The following is a 20,700-nucleotide window of genomic DNA, read 5'->3' as shown; positions in this document are numbered from 1 at the left end:
CAATCACAGAGCGCGCCGCCGCCGCCGCCGCCCCTCGCAGACCTCGCTCTGAGATCCCTCCGCCCGCCGCGTCCCGGCGCCGCGGGGGTGCCCCGCACCCAGGGCACGCAGGCTCCGGCGGCCCGCGGTCCTCAGGCGGTGGTCGCCTCTTCAACTCTCGTTCTCTTCGGTCTCTGAGCCACCCGCACCACAGGTGCCACCTGCTTCTTCAGGGCCTCTGTCCCGGCGTAAGGAGACCTCGGCAGTACGGCGTCCGGCGGGGGGCGTGGCCAGCACCAGGCCCCGCCCCTTCGGTGACGCGCCGGGTGGCGCGCGTGGGAGCCGAGAGTGGGGGGTGGGACCGGGTTTAGTAGGAGACCCGGGGGCCGGGGCCGCTTGCGGACGCCCGTCAGCCGGCTTCACTCGCTGCGTCTATTCGGAGGGGCGGCGGCGACCTCGGCCTCCAGCGTCTCTGGCGAGCTTTTAGCGGCTGCTCCGGCGGTCAGGATGCTGCTGCTGGGTTTGCTGCAGGCGGGCGGGTCGGTGCTGGGGCAGGCGATGGAGCGGGTGACCGGCGGCAACCTCCTCTCCATGCTGCTAATCGCCTGCGCCTTCACGCTAGGCCTAGTCTACCTGATTCGCCTCGCAGTCGGCCACCTGGCCCCCCTGCCTGCCGGGGCGGTACGTGCACCCCAGGGAGTTCGGGCAGCGACCGCCGAGGCCTAAGGGCTAGGGGACGACGACAAAGGCGGCCAAAGGGCTAGGGGGAGTGGGGACCTCCGCAGTGCTCAGCTGGGCGGCGGCGGGGGGCACACTGGGGACTGGGCGGCGGCTGCAGCTCTGCTGCTTGTGGTGGTCGCGGCTGCCTTGGCCTTGCTGGCCTGGGTGCTGGGGACCCTGTAATCTGTCGCGGTCCCGGCGGTGGCCGCGTGTGGTCGTGGGGGTCGTGCTTGCCGCGTTCGTGGTCCTAGGGACGGCTGTGCTGGCCAAGGTGCTGGGGCCCCCGATGGCCGTGGCCAGATTGGTGGCTGTGGCTTGAGCGCCCTGGTGGCTGTACTGGCCACCCCAGTGGTGGTACAACCATCGGCAGCTGCGGCCCTGGTGGCCGTCATCTTGGTCCAGTGTCCTGTGGGCTGTAGTATTGCCCCTAATGGCGACTTATATCAATACGAAGGGGGGGGGGTGTTTGGTAGTGTGGGAGTGAAGGGACTGTCCCTTCTTATGATGCTAACGAAGTATCAGTTTCTTTAATTTAGTGTCTTTATTGACCATTAGCTTCATACTTACCTAATATAGTTGATGAATGTTTTTTTTTTTTTTTTTTAATTTCTTTATTCATGATAGACACAGGGCGGGGGTGGGGGTGGGCAGAGACACAGGCAGAGGGAGAAGCAGGCTCCACACAGGGAGCCTGATGCGGGACTTGGGGACTCCAGGATCACGCCCTGGGCCAAAGGCAGGCGCTAACCCGCTGAGGCACCCAGGGATCCCCTGATGAATGTATTCTTAACCAGCCAACACCAAGTAGCTTTTAAAACTGCCCTTTCACTGACAATGGAATGTAGAAACTATTGACCAAGTAGTTTGTAAAACCTGGGACATCTAAAGTACCTTTTCTTCTAGAGCTGATTTACTCTCTAAAACCAGTAGATGAGGGGTGCTGGGTGGTGGTTCAGCATCCCACCCTCCATCTCAGCTCAGGTCTTGATCTTAGGGTGGTGAGTTCAAGCCCCTTCCTGGGTGTGGAGCCTACTTAAAAAATAAAAAATAAAATCTGTGGATGAGATGTGTCCTGTTTCCTGATAAATGTAGCTTCTTGAAAGTTTCATGTCTTTCTATACCTCAAATCACTGTCTTTTTCTGTACCTTCTTTATACCTTTTTAAGGCAAGATTCTGGAACTAAAATTGTCAACGGTAGTGGTCAAGACAATGTAGTTTGATTTTCCTGGTTTTTCATCCTGCTAATGGTTAAGAAAGTTGCCTAGAGCCACCAGTAAATAATATTGGACATATTCTGGACAGTGTTCAGCATGTGTAATTTCAATACTTTGTGTTTGTGTAGTCATTTATCTTAAATGATGTTTTGAGTTTCTACTCTTTTTACTATTGTCCTCTCCTATGATATATGCAGTTTGGCTGTTCCTAAGTTACTGTTGATGCTTTATTTTTTGGTAACTTTTTAGTATTAGTGGTAAATTTCATTTGTTTATTCATGAAATTAAGTTGGGTTTCTCTCAAAATGAAATGTGAACCCCAAATTTTTTGTTTTTTCTTGCAGAAAAGTCCACCATACATTTTCTCTCCAATTCCATTCCTTGGACATGCTATAGCATTTGGGAAAAGTCCAATTGAATTCCTAGAAAATGCATATGAAAAGGTAAGTCTTCCAAATAATACAGGGAAAAAAATTAGTGCTTTTCAAACTTTTTTTGGATGGCAGAACACTAAAAAAGTGCGATCTTATGCTTATCCCCCAGTATAGGAAACTGATTAAATTGGAGCTGCTCCTGTAAGAGCTGGAAGGGTCTTGGAGACTCTCTTAACCAATCCCATGTCCTGGGTGATCTCACTGTACTTACTAATCATAGTTAAAATTGAAAACTGACTGACCCTTCTTTTTCTTAACCAATCACCTGTGGGATTTTCTAACCTACTCTACATATATCTCTGACTTCAGTTTCACTTGGATGACCCATGTGATACTGTGGCAATTCAGATCTTTCCCCTCTTTTTTTTTTCCCCCTCTTTTTTCTAATGAACTTTCTGATACTAATTCAGCCATTTATTCCACAGTCCCACTGTGAGTTGTCATCACTCTTAACTATTTCAGCGCCCAATATAAATTTAGACACTTTATTGTTAGATCACCTCTTCTTTTCCAGGCTTGCCTCTTGTCCTTCCATTAGAACCATGCTTTGACCTCATTAGACCTTCTAGTCCATTGTCTCATTTACTTTCTCTTGATCTATCAGCCTCTGTTCTTTACTTTCCTTTTTTTTCCAGTTTGGGACTGTCATCCATTATTTCAGTTATACTTTGGCCGATACCATATATTTCCTTGCCCCTGGATCTTTTCATTTTGCTTACCTGGTAAAGCTCCAGCCTTGGAGGGGTTTTTCTTCTTGTTTTCTTCTTCCTTGCACCAAATTAGTTCCTTCCTAATTTCATGATTTCCTAACCTGAACGAACTTTGAACACCACTCAGCAATCGTATTATGCTAAAGTATGGTTGGTATACTTTCCACTCCCCATAAAGACAATTTAAACCTACACTTTTTAAAACTCCTGAGTCTTCTTTCTTTCTATCAAAGGAGACAACTTTTTCTCCTCTTTAGAGATACAAAACCATCCAAAGAGAACTCTCTTGTGCTCCCACTTTCAAACATGCATTCTCTTTTCTTCTTGTTACACTAATTATAAAACACTTTGTGCTGGTACTTAGTGCTTTACATTGATTATCTTACTGAAGCTCCACAAAAATCCTTTCAGGTATATCCATTTTATAGATGATAAAACTGAGAAACAGGTTATATAATTTATTCTTGGGCTCACTACTGGCTAGTGGCCGACCCAGGATTTACACAGTCTGATTTCTGAGTCTGTGTTTTTAATGAAAATAACAACACAACAACAACAATAATAATAAAACACATGTAATGTTTACTATGGCCAACACACTTTAATATATTTATAATATCTATATACACAGCCATAGTCCTCATGGATATGATATATATTTAATCTTGATAATGGTAGGTACTATTACTATTTCTATTTTATGGATGAGGGAAACTGAAGTACAGAGAAGTTAAGTTCTTTTACTGTAGGACCAAGGTCACAACAGCTAACAGGTGGAGGAGCTGGGATGTGAATCTCAGAATCTTGTGCTCTGAGCTCACTAGGTGCTATCATGTTGGTTTTATTACACTATCTTGCTGCCTTTTGGAGGTTAAAGTCTCAATCCATCTTTGGTCTCAGGAACCTTAGGCTATAATTTCTTCTTTCTGTAGTGACTTCTCTCAACTGGATCTTTCCTATTTTCTCTGAAAAAAATTTAAAAGTCACTCATTTAAAAAGACCAGACTACTCAGTCTTCTTTCAGGTCCCTCCCCCTTCAGCAAGTTTTCTGTACTTACAGTCTCTATTTCCACATCTCCTGTCCACCCGAGTCTGTCAGCCCCTTCACTAATGAGCTCCATGTCCTAGTTCAATGAGCTTGACTCCTCAGCTGTATTTGTCACTGGTGATCTCTCCCTCCTCCTTAAATGTGGCTTCTCTCATTTCCCCTCCTATTTTTTGATTGCTTTTTCTCTAACTATTAATGGGCTCATGCCTGGCCATTTATTATTGGGGTTAATGGAGCTTTGGTCCTTGGCCTTTCCCAGGTGATCTCATCTCTAACCTGCAGCTACAGTTACCAGACACCCCAATTAATGTCTCTGGCTCAGGTCTGTTCTCTGATCCCCAGATCTGGATTGTCCCAACTTCCACATGATTCTGAATTGTCTAAGGTACCTGTTAGTCAACATTTCTGAAGTCTAACCCTTGTTTTTTTTCTCTCTAATCCTGGTTGCCCTGTTTTCTCTTTTTACCACTTTTCTGTTTTGCAGAAGCCTAGGATTCATTCTTGATACTTTGCTCTCTTAATCCATTGCCATCTGCAGATTCTCTCTCCAAAATAATTCAGTATCCATCTGCTTCTGCCCCATCATTACCATGTGGCAAGTTTTCATTATCAGATTGCTGCAAGAGGCTCTAACTGGTCCTCTGACATTCCTTTTGCTCCTGTTCCTCCTTCCTCCATATGGCAGCCAGAGGGATTTTTCTTTTAAATATGCATATGTCAGTGTGTCTCTCCCATGCAGTTTAAAATCTTCTATGGCTTTCCATTGCTTGTAAGGAAAATACTTCTTGAATATGGCTTATGAGACTTTGTGTGATCTAGGCCCTACACACTCAGCTCTCATCTCATCCTCCATCCACCCCGCCCCCCATGCCTGGCTGCCATGCTGACCCCTGCTCATCAGCTCAGGTGGCCTTCCTCTCTTTGGTCTCCTTTTTTATCAGTTCTCTTATCACAGAGTTGCTTTCCTTCCCATAATACTTGTCCCATTTGCAATTTTACATTTGTTGATATGATTATTAGATTAAGTTGTGTCTTTTTCAATAGACTAAGCTACATGAGTCAAGGATGGTATTTTTGTTCACAATTATACCCCCAGAGCCTAGTCTTTAATAATAATCAAAAACTGCAAGGTAAAGCATTTACCACCCAACCAGATTAACAAAAAATTAAAAATTAAATTATTCAGTATTGATGAGATAGTAGTAAACTGGTAACTAAATTTCTGATGTTTTTACATAGCAAGTACAATAGGAAAGAAAGGTCATAACCTTTGGTGACTTCTATAAATTGATCTATAACCAAGGGAGGAAAATCTATATTCTCAGAGATACTCATTGCATAATTATACCTAATTAGTAAAGAACTGACATATCACCCATATGTCCAATAATGAAAGAATAACTATTAAAATGATGATGTCTGGGGCACCTGTATGGCTCAGTCAGTTGGGCATCTGCCTTTGGCTCAGGTCATGGTCCCAGGGTCCTGGAATCAACCCCTGTGTCAGAGAGCCTGCTTTTCCCTCTCCCACTCCTCCTGCTTGTGTTCACGCTCTCTCTCTGTCAAATAAGTAAATCTTAAAAAAAAAAATTATGAGGTTGGTGTAAAGGATAGAAAATATTTTCAGTATAAACTGAAAAAAGAATAAAAAATTTATATTTCATTTGCAACTGGATGAAAATAATTATGAATTTGGACAAAGACTAGGTGAATAATTGCATTAGGTTTATGCATGTTTTAATTTTCAGAAATTTTTTGTGAATTAAGAAATTAGTGTTTCTTTTAGTGGTACATATTTTTCAGTATCATCACTATGGCTACTTTTCTTTCTTTAGTATGGACCTGTATTTAGTTTTACCATGGTGGGCAAGACATTTACTTACCTTCTGGGGAGTGATGCTGCTGCACTGCTTTTTAATAGTAAAAATGAAGACCTGAATGCAGAAGATGTCTACAGTCGTCTGACAACACCTGTGTTTGGGAAGGGAGTTGCATATGATGTGCCTAATCCAGTAGGTGACACTGTTAATGTTCAAGAAAGACAAACCTATAACATAATAGTTAAAGCTAGTAGTATAATATTGTACATTTAGAATGTAGAAACAATTGATTCCTTGATTCTAAAATCTGAAGGATGAGACATTTAAAAGAAGAAAAGCTCTGGGGAACTGACAAAGAATGAATATTCTGTTTTATAGCTGCAGGCATGGGCTAAGCAATTTTAAAGATTTCCTATACAAAGAAATAGAATCAATGATAACTTAGCGTTTGGAATTTGAGTCGAGTGGGTAACAAGAAAATCCCCTTATATTTTGGAAGGGCCTCCTACGGCTACAGTCCTGCCTGAAATTCTAGCATAAGAGCTCTTTTGAGCTAGAGTTTATTGGCTTTAGAAGTTTGTGTGATTTTTCTCCTCCTAAAGTCAAATATTAAAGTGCTGCAAATTGATGTAAAACAAATGAAATCTTTGGTTCAATTGCTTGGTGTGGGTTCTGGCTGAGATCATACCACATATTACCTGGTATCCTACTGTAGCAGTTAAGGGTTGACATCATGTGTTATTTCTGGAGATGAGGGAGGTGTAGGGGAATGAATGGCTCCTCAAGGCTAAAAGCAAGAGCCCTGAAAAATCCCTATGGTCAGATATATCTGTTCATTTTCTCACACTGCTTATCAGATTCTTAAAATAGAAATGTCCCAAGGGGTTATGACCATTAGGTGTCTTAGTGTGAATTTTTTTCAGTCAAACTATATTGATCTCATTAAACTTCAGGAAGATAGGGAGAGGAATGATACTTGCTTGGTAATGGAATAGGAGAATATGTGAAATAGGATAAAAATAATATGGAAGCATAATGAACCTTTGAGGGATTGTGTTGGTATCTGGGTTGGGTTGAGATGCTAGAAGATAACAGGATAGGAAAGGGAAGCCCTGGGGTCAGGAGTGGGAAAAAGCATGTATAGGAAGGAAAGGCAGTGGGATTCCTAATATCATTAGTTAAGGGCCTGAATACCAGGTATCTCTCTACATGTTACTTCAGATCCATGTAAATGCTCTGTTTCCCATGTGTGGTATAGTTTTAAAAAATCCTTCTACTATTTTTATTTTCAATATCTTTTTTTCAGAATATTGTTTTCTTTGAGTGTTACAGAGTTCTAATAATCCATGTGAATCTTGTGATAAAACAAAATTGTGTCTTAATGGTTGGTATTATACTGTTAATATTTTCAAGGTTTTTTTGGAGCAGAAGAAAATGCTAAAAAGTGGCCTTAACATAGCCCACTTTAGACAGCACGTTTCTATAATCGAGAAAGAAACAAAGGAATACTTTCAAAGTTGGGGAGAAAGTGGAGAAAAAAGTAAGCAAACTGTTTTGTTTTTGCATTTGTTCTAATATTTCTGTTTTTTTTTTATGACTACAAATATAAGAATACATGTATATGTGTAATGAAAAACCAACTGCAGCATATGTAAAACCACCATAGCCTTAATGGAAAGAATGTTTTGATAACCACACAGTTGAAAAGACCTCTAAGAGGGGACCCCTGGGTGGCTCAGTGGTTTAGCGCCTGCCTTTGGCCCAGGGTGTGATCCTGGAGTCCCAGGATTGAGTCCCTCATCGGGCTCCCTGTGTGGAGCCTGCTTCTCCCTCTGCCTGTGTCTCTGCCTCTCTTTCTCTCTATGTCTCTCATGATGAATAAATAAATAAAATCTTAAAAAAAAAAAACCTCTAAGAGGAAGTGATTATTGCTGTTCACTTAGCAAAACTTTAAAATGGGCTAATTAACGTGCACGTTATTCAGCTCATTTGTACAAATAATATAAAAATGATTCATAATTAAATTTTGAAATAAACTGAATGTTAAGACTTTTTTGCATGGTCATTTTAAGACAGTAAATAACGTTTTTAACCTCCGTGGGCAAGTAAAAGTCTAAATGATTTAATTTTGTATGTAATACCCTATTTATTTGATACTTATTTCATGAAAAAGGTAAATTTAAATACATAGGTTTTACTCTGTCACCAAATATATGCTTTCTTGCATTATGTAGAGAGTATAATGAGTATAACTTGATTGTCCTTGGATATTTATGTGAATCCATCTTTTATATTGGACAATAAGTGTTCCTTTCAGGGAAAATTGCCAGCTCAAAGCAGGAAGCAACATTTGCCTACAGGGCATCAAGACCTCTGTATAGGTCCCCATGTTCTGGGTGTGGTCTTCAGTTTCTGTAAAAGATCCAGAAACTTGATTTTATTTTTTATTTACCTGAAGCTGATGTGACATATTTCTAGCTATATAAGAACCTGATGTAAAACTAAAATGCCTCTAAATAAGTGCAAATGAGACAAAGTTACAGCACTGAGATCACCAGAATTTGCTAAACTTCATTGGTAAATCTAATTAGAAAGCCAGGTGATAATTGGAAGTTCATTTGGCAAACACGGAATTAAATAATATATTAACAGGGTAATTTTTATGACTTTTAAATGTCATCCAAATGTGCTTCCCTGATGCATTTGTCTCCTGTTTGGGATATACCAGTTAGTAATTAGCTACAGTTTTCTTTTATATATAGTCAAGCAAGGCTTCAGATTTTATTCCTGGTCTTCCTGCTTTTGACCTGGGAAATAATCCGTTCTCCAGTTTTTCGACTGCTATACCTTGGGAAGCACCTGGTATACATTAAATAACCAATTTACTGCTTTTGTTACACTGTGAGTTGGGACTCCTGTATCTTCATTTTTTACAAATTTTATTTTTAAGTAATTTCTATACCCAATACAGGGCTCGAACTCATGACCCCGGGATCAAGAGTCATGTGCTCTACTGAGCCAGCCAGGCGCCCCTCACTATATTCATTTTTATTTTCAATTTATCTTTTCAAGTTGAAGAGTCATGAGTGAGGTTTAGAGATCCTTTGTGGCCTCTATTTTGGCTGTCCAGGGATGCTTTCCATTAGGAGTTTTTTGTTCCTCTTTGTTGTGTCCATGTCTGTCTGTAGGCTTTTTTTGAGGATACAAACAGCATCTTGTTGATTCTTGAGTTTTTATTGTTTTCCTTTGTAATACTTCTATGTCTGAGAAAGCAGAAAATTTCCAGAGAATATTTGGCAATAGTAATGGGAATGATCTTTTTTCTTCTAGATTTGTTTGAAGCTCTTTCGGAGCTCATAATTTTAACAGCTAGCCATTGTTTACATGGCAAGGAAATCAGAAGTCAACTCAATGAGAAAGTGGCACAACTGTATGCAGATTTGGATGGAGGGTTTAGCCATGCAGCCTGGCTGCTGCCAGGCTGGCTTCCCTTGCCTAGTTTCAGGTATGGATAAAGAAACTATACTTGCTTATTTAACTGTAGAATTGCTGTAGTGTTGGTATGCTTTGCGTGAACAGAGATAAAAGATAAACATAAAAGAGACAAATTAGGGGAGATTATGACCCCCCATGCTTCTATAAGAATTCAAGACGGGTTTTCTTTATATAGTGAGTTCACTTAAGCTAAATTTCAGTTTATTAAAGAGGTAATTTGTTGTCTAGCTGTTCTAATTTAAAACCTACTAATCTCACATATTCCTTCTACTCAGGAAAGTCTCTGGACTCTACCTAGAAGTGATACCCCTCTATGTACTTATTTGAAAATATTTTACTGTTTTATAGCATACTGTGAATTTGTTTTGAAGTATTAGTGCCTTTAATTTTCTCTTTGTTTTCTTATAACTATACTGTGATTTCTGTAAGGGCAGGGACCATCTGATACAAAGAAATATTGCTTACAAGACTCAACATATAATTTACTATCTTGCATAGTTAGTGGGCTTTCTGTATCTTTTGATTCATTTATGTTCAGGTGAGAGATGGGGAAGAATTAAATTGGTACTCCCTTTTCTTTCTACTTCTGCTATTTCTATATAGTTACAGGATAAAGAAGGGGAGAAAAAGGGAAAGCCAGGAGAGATTCTCTGGAATTCTTTGGATTCATAATTCTTTGTAAGGAGCTTTCCAGTTTTCAAAATGCTTTCATCCATAGCCTGTAGTAGGTTCTCCAGAAATGTGCAACAAGCCTGTTTTTACCTTGTCTATCTCCTGGATGAAGTCAGAAATTCCTGAGCTTGATATGATAGACCTTTCCCAGTTCAGCCCAGTCTTTCTCTGTCTTCGCTGAATCAAATGATTTAACCAAATTATTCCATTCCCTTTCTTAAACAGGCCTTATGTTTTCCTGGCACTGCTGTGTTCTTATTGATAAACGTCTTCTGCCCACATTGTCTCAGTTGATCCTCAGTAACAGTCTTACAAACACAGCAGGGCAGCAATTTGTATTGGAAGGCTTAGTTAGGAAGTTAGTTAGTTAGGAAGGGGCTAGGTAGTCAGATTGCCTGGTTTTAAATGTTAGCTCCACTGCTTTCTGGCTGTGTGATACTATGCAGCTGCCTGTGGATTGATCATAAGAGCATCGACCTCGCAGGAGGTCAAAGTGGGTAATTCATTTTGTAAAATACTTATAGTACTGTTAGTATAGTTTGTTACCTAGTGAGCATCGTACTTTAAAGGTAAGGTTTGGGCACCTGAAGTTTGTTTTCCGACTCTACTAGTATTTTTGCCCCCAACAAAACCATGGTGTTTCAGAAAATGAAAAATAGAATCAAATCCTGTATACTGTAGTCATGTTCTAAATCCTAGATGTTTATCATCCTAAATAAATCCTAGGTTTATTCAAATCCTGAATCATCTTCTTCTTCTTCTTCTTCTTTTTTAAAAAAATCCTGAATCTTCTAAGAAAACCAGAATGACTCTCCAACTTCTACAAGAATTAATTTGGTTAAAATGGGAATTTCATTAATTTAAAAGAGTATTCTGCTTTCTGTTAAATGGAAAGTAATTCTAAAGGAATAATCACAAGTCTTGTTCTAGACCTTTCCTTAGAACAAAGAGAGTAGGGGGAATCCCTGGGTGGCTCAGCAGTTTGGCACCTGCCTTTGGCTCAGGGCGCTATCCTGGAGTCCCGGGATCGAGTCCCGCGTCGGGCTCCTGGCATGGAGCCTGCTTCTCCCTCTGCCTGTGTCTCTGCCTCTCTCTCTCTCTCTGTGTCTATCATAAATAAATAAATAAATGAGTAAGTAAGTAAATAAATAAATCTTTTAAAAAAAAAAGAACAAAGAGTATGTTAAGAATACATCTGTTAGGACACATTTCTTGCCTTTAAGGACCCTAGAAATTTCTAACTAAGATTTTTATGGCTTTTTTTTTTTTCTTTTGGTTCTGAGGTTTCTGTCCATTGTTTCAGAGTCATTGAAGTTAGTTAAATAAGGTTGCGTTAAGCTAGGTCCTGGTTATTTTCAAAATGGGTCTAATGCCAGAAAGTATGACATTGTTTTTTAATCATTTTCATCTTTGAATCACAGACGCAGGGACAGAGCTCACCGAGAGATCAAGAATATTTTCTACAAAGCAATCCAGAAGCGCAGACAGTCAGAAGAAAAAATAGATGATATTCTCCAAACTTTACTAGATTCTACTTACAAGTAAGAGCTGCTCAGATCATATGTTAAGCTGAAACAGGAAATTACACATTAAAATGTGCTTAAATAATATATCCAGTCAAAAAATAGTGATACTGACAAAATTAGTAGCTATGAGCTGTGGGCTTATTAAATGGATGAGACTCGAATTACTGGGGTCCCATGCCTGCCTGGAGCCCCAAGACCGCGCATGGGGAAAGCTCTGCTGACAAACTGGAACAATGTCCTTTGTAATGAAAATCCTACTTTTCTTTGGTCCACCTCTGTTCCCTAAGGGAAAAAAATTCTCACTTGTGATGGGCAAATGCAAGAGACTGTTAAACTTGAAAAATTTATTCACGAAGACCGTTTATTTAAATGTGAAGGCATGAAATGGGTCTGCCAAAATGTTAAATTTGTGTGCGATTGATTCCATAGGGATGGGCGTCCTTTGACAGATGACGAAGTGGCAGGCATGCTTATTGGACTGCTCTTGGCAGGGCAGCATACATCCTCAACTACTAGCGCCTGGATGGGCTTCTTCTTGGCCAGAGACAAAACACTTCAAGACAAATGTTATTTAGAACAGAAAACAGTCTGTGGAGAAGATCTGCCTCCTTTAACTTATGACCAGGTTTGTTGCATTTTTATTTTCATTGCTGCTTTATGACTTTGAGTATTTAATGAGTGGCTAGTTTTTAAAGGGGATAACTTGAGATATTCTGTTTACTATCGATTAAATTGCTTAGCTTCTTTATTTCTAGAAAATTCCCCATAGCCCTCCCTAAAATGTCTTAATGTTGGATTCAGTTTGCTAGGATTTTTGCATCCATGTTGATAAGGGATATTAATGTGTAGTTTTATCATGAGGTCTTTGACAGGTTTTGGTACACAGTAATGCTGGTCTCATAGAATGAGTGTACAAGTGTTCCCTCCTCTTTATTGTTTTGGAAGAGTTTATGAAGGGTTGATATTGTTTCTTATATTTCTGGTTAGAGATCACCAGTGAAACTATATGAGTCTGTGCTTTTCTTTGTGGGAAGTTGATACTTGTTATACATCTATTCATATGTTCTGTTTCTTCTGGAGTCTTTAGTTTGTATCCTTTAGAAATTTGTCCATCTTCATCTAGGTTACCTAACTCATTGGCTTATAATTGTTATCGTATTCTCTTATAATCCTTACTGTTTCTGTAAGGTCAGCAGTGATGTCTCTTTCATTTCTGATTTTATAACTTTTAAAATAATAGCTTAATTGATATATAATTTACATACTATAGACCAGTCCATTTAGAGTGTATAATTTACTCTTTTTTGATATTCAGAATTGTGAGAACCATCACAATTTTAGAACATTTAAATCACTTCCAAAAGAAAGCTGGTACCCCGTATTAGTCACACTCCATATCCCCTGTCCCTGGCAATCACTGATCTACCTTTTGTCTGCATGGATTTGCCTTATTTTGGACATTTCATATAAACGGGATCATAACAATATGTGGTCTTTTATGACCGGCTTCTTTTGCTTACCATGTTTTCATATTCATCCATGTAGTAGCATAATTTTTGCTAACGTTTTTCCTTTTTTAGACAAATGAATTTTTGCAGGCCCTTACTATGCTATTCTTCAGGGTGATTATCTCTCTTACTTGCCCTCTTTCCCTTGTTGACCATGTAGTAATAGAACAAGATAATCTCAGATGCCGAACCAGTGACCTCTGTACTCCTACCAGAATATAATCTATTTTATAACCCAGAAGTTTAAGTAATATTGCATATTGTTGAAGTAAGTTAAATATTTGTAAAACTCAGGAAATATTTTCCCTTTTTAGCTGAAGGATCTAAATTTACTAGATCGCTGTATAAAAGAAACATTAAGACTTCGGCCTCCTATAATGACCATGATGAGAATGGCCAAAACTCCTCAGGTGAGTCTCTTGGTTAGAGCTCCCCTTCCATGCCCTCAGTTTTTATTTATCAAAAAGAAGAAATATAACAGCAAGGAGGATTTTTAAAATTAAGCAAGTAGAATAATGTTTCTACATAATTATAGTTTTATATATTCTAACTCTGATATATAATTACATATTCTATTTATATAGCTATTTTTTATATAATTAGAGAGTATATGTGCTAATTTGTTCCCTGCATTTTTACTTAACAATTAGGGTTTTAAAAATGATAGTGTATTTTTTTCCTGGCTTAAAAAAAAAGCATGTTTTGTTAAAAATTCTGATAGTATGGAAATACATAAATTAGATTGTGAAAGGCTCCTTGATATCCCTCTGCTACCTCTGAGGCATTTATATCTTTTTAAAATTTCCAGCCCAATGTTGGGTCACTTGAAAATCATCTTGAGTTAAAATAATTTTTAGCTGGCCTATCATCTAGCTAATTTTTAAATATACATATATCACATGTGTGTTAATGGTCTGGTTATTGGGTAGAATATTTTTGTATTACCTAATGAAATGTGTTGGGACTCCTGGGTGGCTCAATGGTTGAGCGTCTGCCTTTGGCTCGGGTCATGATCCTGGAATCGTGGAACCGAGTCCTGCATCAGGCTCCCCTTGGGAAGCCTGCTTCTCCCTCTGCCTGTGTCTCTGCCTCTCTCTCTGTGTCTCTCATAAATAAATAAGTAAAATCTTTAAAAAAGAATGAAGTGTGTTGCTTTGATTTCTAGACCATTGCAGGGTATACCATTCCTCCAGGACATCAGGTGTGTGTTTCTCCCACTGTCAACCAAAGACTTAAAGACTCATGGGTAGAACGTCTGGACTTTAATCCTGATCGGTACTTGCAGGACAATCCAGCATCAGGAGAGAAGTTTGCTTACGTGCCATTTGGAGCTGGTAAGATACCATTTTACATTTGAAATGTTTGCTCTGATAATATATTTATGTCTGTCAAAATAATCTATATGAATTTTATTTACAAATACCTTTCCTCATAGGGACATTCCTGTAAACATTTGTAGGAGTATAAACTTTGCCAAGTTGGAAAAACTATTTGTACTAAAGGAAATAGTTTTGTGAATCCTTATATAATGCTCTATTACCTTCTTACCAATTTAGTTTTATCAGGGTTAATTTTTTATAGCCCACCCTATTTTCCCTTATAGTAGTATTTAAAGCTCTGTGAATTGTTTTAAAGAACCAGTGGAATTAGCACACCATTTAGTCAATTATTTAAGGCTAAATAAGATAATAGATTATCAGTGTTTCAGAAAAGAGCAAAAGCAGTCTTGTTAAAATTGAAGCTTTTATGGATTGTTAGTCAACTTTTTCGTTCTCTGTATCCTTAAGATAAAATGGTCTTTAAATTTGGGCAGGTCTTGCATAGGTTTGCAAACTTCTGCATTTCAATTAAGATCCTTAAATTACGCAGGGAGACCCTTGTTCCTGCAATAATTTCTCTGTTCATTGGTACTCTACAGATTAAACTATATTTTATGACTTTAGTCTTTCCAAAGAGATTTTAAGTGGCACAACTTTTTTGTTATTGATCACACTTTTTCTACATGTAAAGGAAAGTATAAAATCCTTTAGGGACTTTAGATCATAGTAACTTTGATAAATAAATTTAATAATATAGTATATAACATTACATTTAAAGGAGTTGTAGAATGTTCAAACATTTGGAAGGGGCATTAGTTCTGTGGTCCAAAATCTGCCCCAAAGAAGAATCATTTCTAATCTGGTAATTACCTGGATTCCACTTGAACTTTTTTAGGTAATAGATTGCTCAGTTACCTTCTATGGCAGCTCATTTCATTTTTTGGACAGCTCCCATTTTAAAAAACTTACATTAAAGCCATCATCTGGGGGTGCCTGGCTGGCTCAGTCAGTACAGCACATGACTCTTGGTCTCAGGGTCATGAGTTCAAGCCCCATGTTGGGTGTGAAGTCTACTTAAAAAAACAAAAAGCTGTAATCTGTTTCCTTTTAACATCCCATTGTGTTTAACATCCCCTAATTATATTCTCTGAAGTTTATACTGTGTATCTCTGAGCTATCTGAATAGAAGATATAACATTCCCTCAAATCTGTCATCATTGTGCTAGTTTCCTAGGGCTACTGTAACTCCCACAAATTAGATGACTTAAAACAAAAGACATTTATTCTCCTACATTTCTGGCCGGAAGTCTGAAATCAAGGTGTTGGAAGGACCTTGTTCTCCCTCATGGCTCTAGGGGAGAGTCTTTGCTTGTTCCTAGCTTTCAGTGGCTCTTGACAATCTTTGGCATTCCTTGGCTTGTAGCTACATCACTCTGACCACTATCTTCACTGGCCGTCTGTCCTATGGGTGCCTGAGTCCTCGCATGTCTTTCTTTGAAGGGCACCAGCATTGGACTTAGGGCTTACCCTAACCTGGGTATGACTTCATCTTAACTAATTATATCTGCAAAGTCTGATTTTTGAGTGGACATGAATTTTGGGAGGGGGATACTCTTCTACCCCATTTGATCATCAGGTTCAGTGTGTCCAATTTCTTCAATCATTACTTTCTGTAATTTTTTCTGTTTTTGTGCACATAGCATGTAGCTTACTCATTTTCATAATATTACCTTATATGAATCATCAGAATTTATCCATTTTCCTATTAATTTGTCCTTAGGATTCTTCTAATTTCCTGCTATTAACATAATTCTCTAACTAATCTCCTTGTAAGCCAAGCCTCTCCTTAGTTGTTATATTTGAACATGGAATGGCTTGTAAACACCCTTCTTAAACAGAGCTCCTAGAAGTAAGAGCATTTATAGGCCACACAAGCACTGTGCTAATAAGCATTTTTTTGGTTAATTATTTCCCTATTAATCTTCACAACCACACTATCAGGAAGGGACTGTCTTATTCACTTTTCAGAAACGGAAACCAAGGCTTAGCAAGGCCTTTTTCAATTCCAATAATTTGGCTTGATCTTTTGGTATTCCCTGAAAAGCCATCCTTTGTTACTGAGCTTACTACCTTATGAGGTTTTAGTAGGCCAGAAAGATTGGAAGGTATTAGTTCTTTCTGGCTTACACATTTCTGATACCATCTTTTATCAAATTTGTTCTCTGGCTTTATATATAATCTTTTATTAAAAATACATGAGTTATATTTTGTCTTATTAAAATTTCCCCATTTTAATAAAAAAAACTTCCAAGTCAGAAGAATTTTATAGTGAACATTGATATACCTATTATCTAGATTCTGCCACTAACATTTTATCCTTGTTTTATCACATATCCATCCATCAATCCATTTACTGTGCATTTCAAAGTAGACTGTCTACATCAGTGTATGTCTCCCTGAATTTTTCTCCAAGTATATAATAACTGCAGTTCAGTATTTTAGTTTTGGTGTAATGTTTTACAATGAAATACTCAAATCTTAAGTCAATATTGTTTTGACAAATAACCTCATTCAAATCTAATTTATTGATTTTTTTAAACTGTTGGTTCCTGGTCCTATCTAAATCCTTTGCCTGGCCCCAAGTTGTGAAGACATGGTTTTAACATTTATGTTTAGGTCTATGATCATCTGGAATTAGTGTTTGAGTTTGGTGTGAGACAGGAATTAAGGCTTTTTTTTGTTTTTAAAATTATTTTAATAGACTGTATTTACTAGAAAGAGAGATAGCAAGAGAAAGAGCACACAAGGTGAGGGAGGGGCAGAGGGAGAAGCAGGCTCCCCTCTGAGCAGGGAGCCTAATGCTGGGCTCCATTCCAGGACCTGGGGATCACGACCTGAGCAAAGGCAGATGCTTAACCGATGGAGCCACCCAGATACTCCCCACTCCCGCCTTTTTTTTTTTTTTTTTTTTTATGTTAGATAAATGGTTATTCCAGCACTATGTGTTGAAAATATTTTTTTTTCCATTGGTTTGCTTTATTTAGTGCCTTTGTTGATAATCAAATAACCATAAAAGTATGTCTTGGCTGTTTGCTGTAGTCTGTCGCTCTACTTCTTTTTTTTTGTTTTTCTTTTTTGTCGCTCTATTTCTTGAGCCCTGTGCACGACTGCATTGTCTTGGTTGCTGTGAAAGAAAAAAACCCACTCTCACTTAGAACACTTTTGACAACATTTCTGATCACCAAATATTTGGGTGTTTTTCCCACACCAATTCTCTGTGGACACCCACAATTTCAACTTGGTTCTGATACTACCCAACTGTGGTTAGCACAGACCCCATAGGTTAAGGCCTTAGTCCCACAGGATTCCCTCTTGCCCTCCCATGACTTGAGATACCTATTGCAAATCCAGATTGTCTCCTGTTTTTCTGACCAGTGAGCTATAAACCAGAGGTTTTCTTGATCTCCTTGGGGTTCCACAGTTTCTTAAAATGGCTTACAGAACTCAGAAAGCAGTTTATTTACTGGATTAATAGTTTATTACAAAGGAGGGGATACAATTCAGGAAGACCTGATTGGAGATGCATAGGGCAAGGTATGGGGGGAAGGGGCACAGAGCTTCCATGTCCTTTGGGTATGCCCCACTCCCAGTACCTCCATATGTTCACCAAGCAGGAATGCTACCTCTCAATCCTTCCATACTATAGGATTTTTAGTGGAGGCTTCCTATTGTAGACACAATTGATTAAATCATTGATGATTAATTCAATATCTAGCCCCTTCTCCTTCTTTCCAAGAAGGTCAGGGGTTGGGGCTAAAAGTTCTAACGCTTTAATCACATGGTTTGTTCCCCTGGCAGCCAGGCCTTACTCTAAGGGGATTTCCCAAAGTCCTCTCATTAACAAACTCCAGTGTGGTTGAAGGGGGCTTTTATGAATAACAAAAACTTCTTGCTTCTTTATTGCTCCTTTCATGTAAGAAATTCCAAGCTGTTTGAGGAGCTCTGTGCCAAGGATGGGAGAAAGAGCAAATATATATTTATTACAAACCACAGTATCAGAGTTGCTGCACTGTTAGTTAGCATTGAAGTCAGATTTGAAATCAATTTAAGTCTTCCAACTTTTTTTTTTCTTAAGACTGCTCCGGATATCCTAGGTCCTCCTTTGCATTTTCATATGCAGTTTAAATAAACTTTTTGATATCCAGTTAGTGAACATACAGTGTAATAATAGTTTCAGGGATCCCTGGGTGGCGCAGTGGTTTGGCGCCTGCCTTTGGCCCAGGGCGCGATCCTGGAGACCCGGGATCGAGTCCCACATCGGGCTTCCGGTGCATGGAGCCTGATTCTCCCTCTGCCTGTGTCTCTGCCTCTCTCTCTCTCTCTGTGACTATCATAAATAAATAAAAATTAAAAAAAAATAGTTTCAGGTTCATGATATAGTGATTCAACACTTCTGTACAACACTCAGTGCTTATCACAAAGTGCACTCCTTCATCCCCATCACCTCTGTCTCCCATTGGCCACCCACCTCCATTCTGATAATCATGTTTGTTCTTTATAATTGAGTCTGTTTCTTGGTTTCCCTCTTTTTTCCTCCTTTGCTTGTTTCTTAAATTCCACATATGAGTCAAATCATATGGTATTTGTCTTTCTCTGATTTTGCTTATTAGCTCTCTCTAGCTCCATCCAGGTCATTGCAAATATCAGGACCTCATTTTTTTTTTTAAGGCTGAGTAATAGTCCATTTTGGTGTGTCTTCTTTATCCATTCATCAGTTGATGGATACTTGGGCTATTTCCATAATTTGGCTATTGTAGATAATGGTGCTATAAACATTAGGGTGCATATATCCTTTTGAATTAGTATTTTTTTATCCATATGCATTTTAGAAACAACTTGTCAGTTTTTACACATATATAACCTTTTAAATTTTGATCTTGACATGTGTTGCTATTTTGATTTATTAAATCCCTTTTTCTTCCATTATTTTGAAATGGCATTTAAAGTTTTTTTAATTAATTTTTTAAAAAGATTTTATTTATTCATGAGAGACAGAGAGAGAGGCAGAGACACAGGCAGAGGGAGAAGCGGGCTCCATGTAGGGATCCTGATGTGGGACTGGATCCTGGGACTCCAGGATCATGCCCTGGGCCGAAGGCAGGCGCTAAACCACTGAGCCACCCAGGGATCCCCTTTGTTTTTTTTTTTTAAAGATGGTATTTTTAAGTAATTCTACACCCAGCAGGGGGCTTGAACTCAATCCCGAGATCAAGAGTTGCATGCTCCTCTGACTGAGCCAGCCAGGTGCCCCTGGCATTTAAAGTTTTGATTGAAGGGTTAATACTGACTTTTAACTAGGGCTCTCTTAGGACAGAAGCTAAAGAATATTCTAGTACATTCACAAAGTATATTGTCATCATAGATTTCAGTTTACATATATTTAAACTTAGGTAGATATGACATTTACAGAAAAGTAATTAGAAGAGTCATTATTATAATTACCCAAGTGCTGTTTCCCTTATAAAAAACTTTGAAAATCTCCTGAGATTTTTATTAACTATTTTATTTTACATTTTTTTTTTTACAATCTTCTTTTATGTGAAAAGAATAGGTCATCTTTTCCCTATACTATCTCTATATCTGGTGTCCATCCAAACGGTAAACAAATTTATCACTCCAGGTAAAAAGAAGGGAGAAAGAATTTCAATTAATTCTTATTAAAACTTTCTTTTTTCAATAGGGCGTCATCGTTGTATTGGGGAGAATTTTGCCTACGTTCAGATCAAGACAATTTGGTCCACTATGCTTCGTTTATATGAATTTGATCTCATTGATGGATATTTCCCCACTGTGAATTATACAACCATGATTCATACCCCTGAAAACCCTGTTATCCGATACAAGCGAAGATCAAAATGAAAAAGGCTGCAAGGAACTAATATGTGAAACATCACTGTAAACTGCAAAAGCATTTGAAGAGAATGAAGTTTATGAAACTCTTGGTGTACTCTTTTTTTTTTTAGTATAAGTTTAAAAGATAGCTAGTTTAACTTATGGTTTTTATATTTTCTTAACCGAATGGTTCCAACAAATCTAATGGCATTTCAGATATTTCCTAATAGTTTTATGGTGGTTATTTACTATATATGCTTTATTTAAGGAAATCAAGCTTACTAGTATGAAATTATTTAGGGCGATCTTGGAATTGACAGATTCTAAACACAGTTTCCAGGTATTAATCTTAACATCAAACA

General features: G+C 38.6%; 1 protein-coding gene across 3 annotated transcripts; it reads left to right on the top strand.

The window, feature by feature from the left end:
* The first annotated feature begins 70 nt into the window (after window positions 1-70).
* LOC112674946 (lanosterol 14-alpha demethylase) lies at window positions 71-20,445 on the top strand. 3 transcript variants are annotated; one of them, XM_025471415.3, is made up of 10 exons: window positions 71-227; window positions 2,259-2,357; window positions 5,942-6,118; window positions 7,340-7,466; window positions 9,257-9,431; window positions 11,515-11,634; window positions 12,049-12,244; window positions 13,442-13,537; window positions 14,293-14,461; window positions 20,187-20,445. In XM_025471415.3, the coding sequence occupies exons 3-10, from the start codon at window positions 5,966-5,968 to the stop codon at window positions 20,363-20,365; spliced, it is 1,215 nt and encodes a 404-aa protein (XP_025327200.1). In that variant the 5' UTR covers window positions 71-227; window positions 2,259-2,357; window positions 5,942-5,965; the 3' UTR covers window positions 20,366-20,445. The 3 variants fall into 3 exon arrangements, with proteins under 3 accessions (XP_025327200.1, XP_025327201.1, XP_025327199.1); XM_025471416.3 differs by having other exon boundaries at window positions 80-193; XM_025471414.3 differs by lacking the exon at window positions 71-227 and adding an exon at window positions 276-660.
* Window positions 20,446-20,700: the final 255 nt, after the last annotated feature.

The sequence above is a fragment of the Canis lupus genome, chromosome 14, assembly GCF_003254725.2.
Source record: "Canis lupus dingo isolate Sandy chromosome 14, ASM325472v2, whole genome shotgun sequence".
Classification (NCBI taxonomy): Eukaryota; Metazoa; Chordata; class Mammalia; order Carnivora; family Canidae; genus Canis; species Canis lupus.
This window is presented reverse-complemented; position numbering and strand designations above follow the sequence as displayed.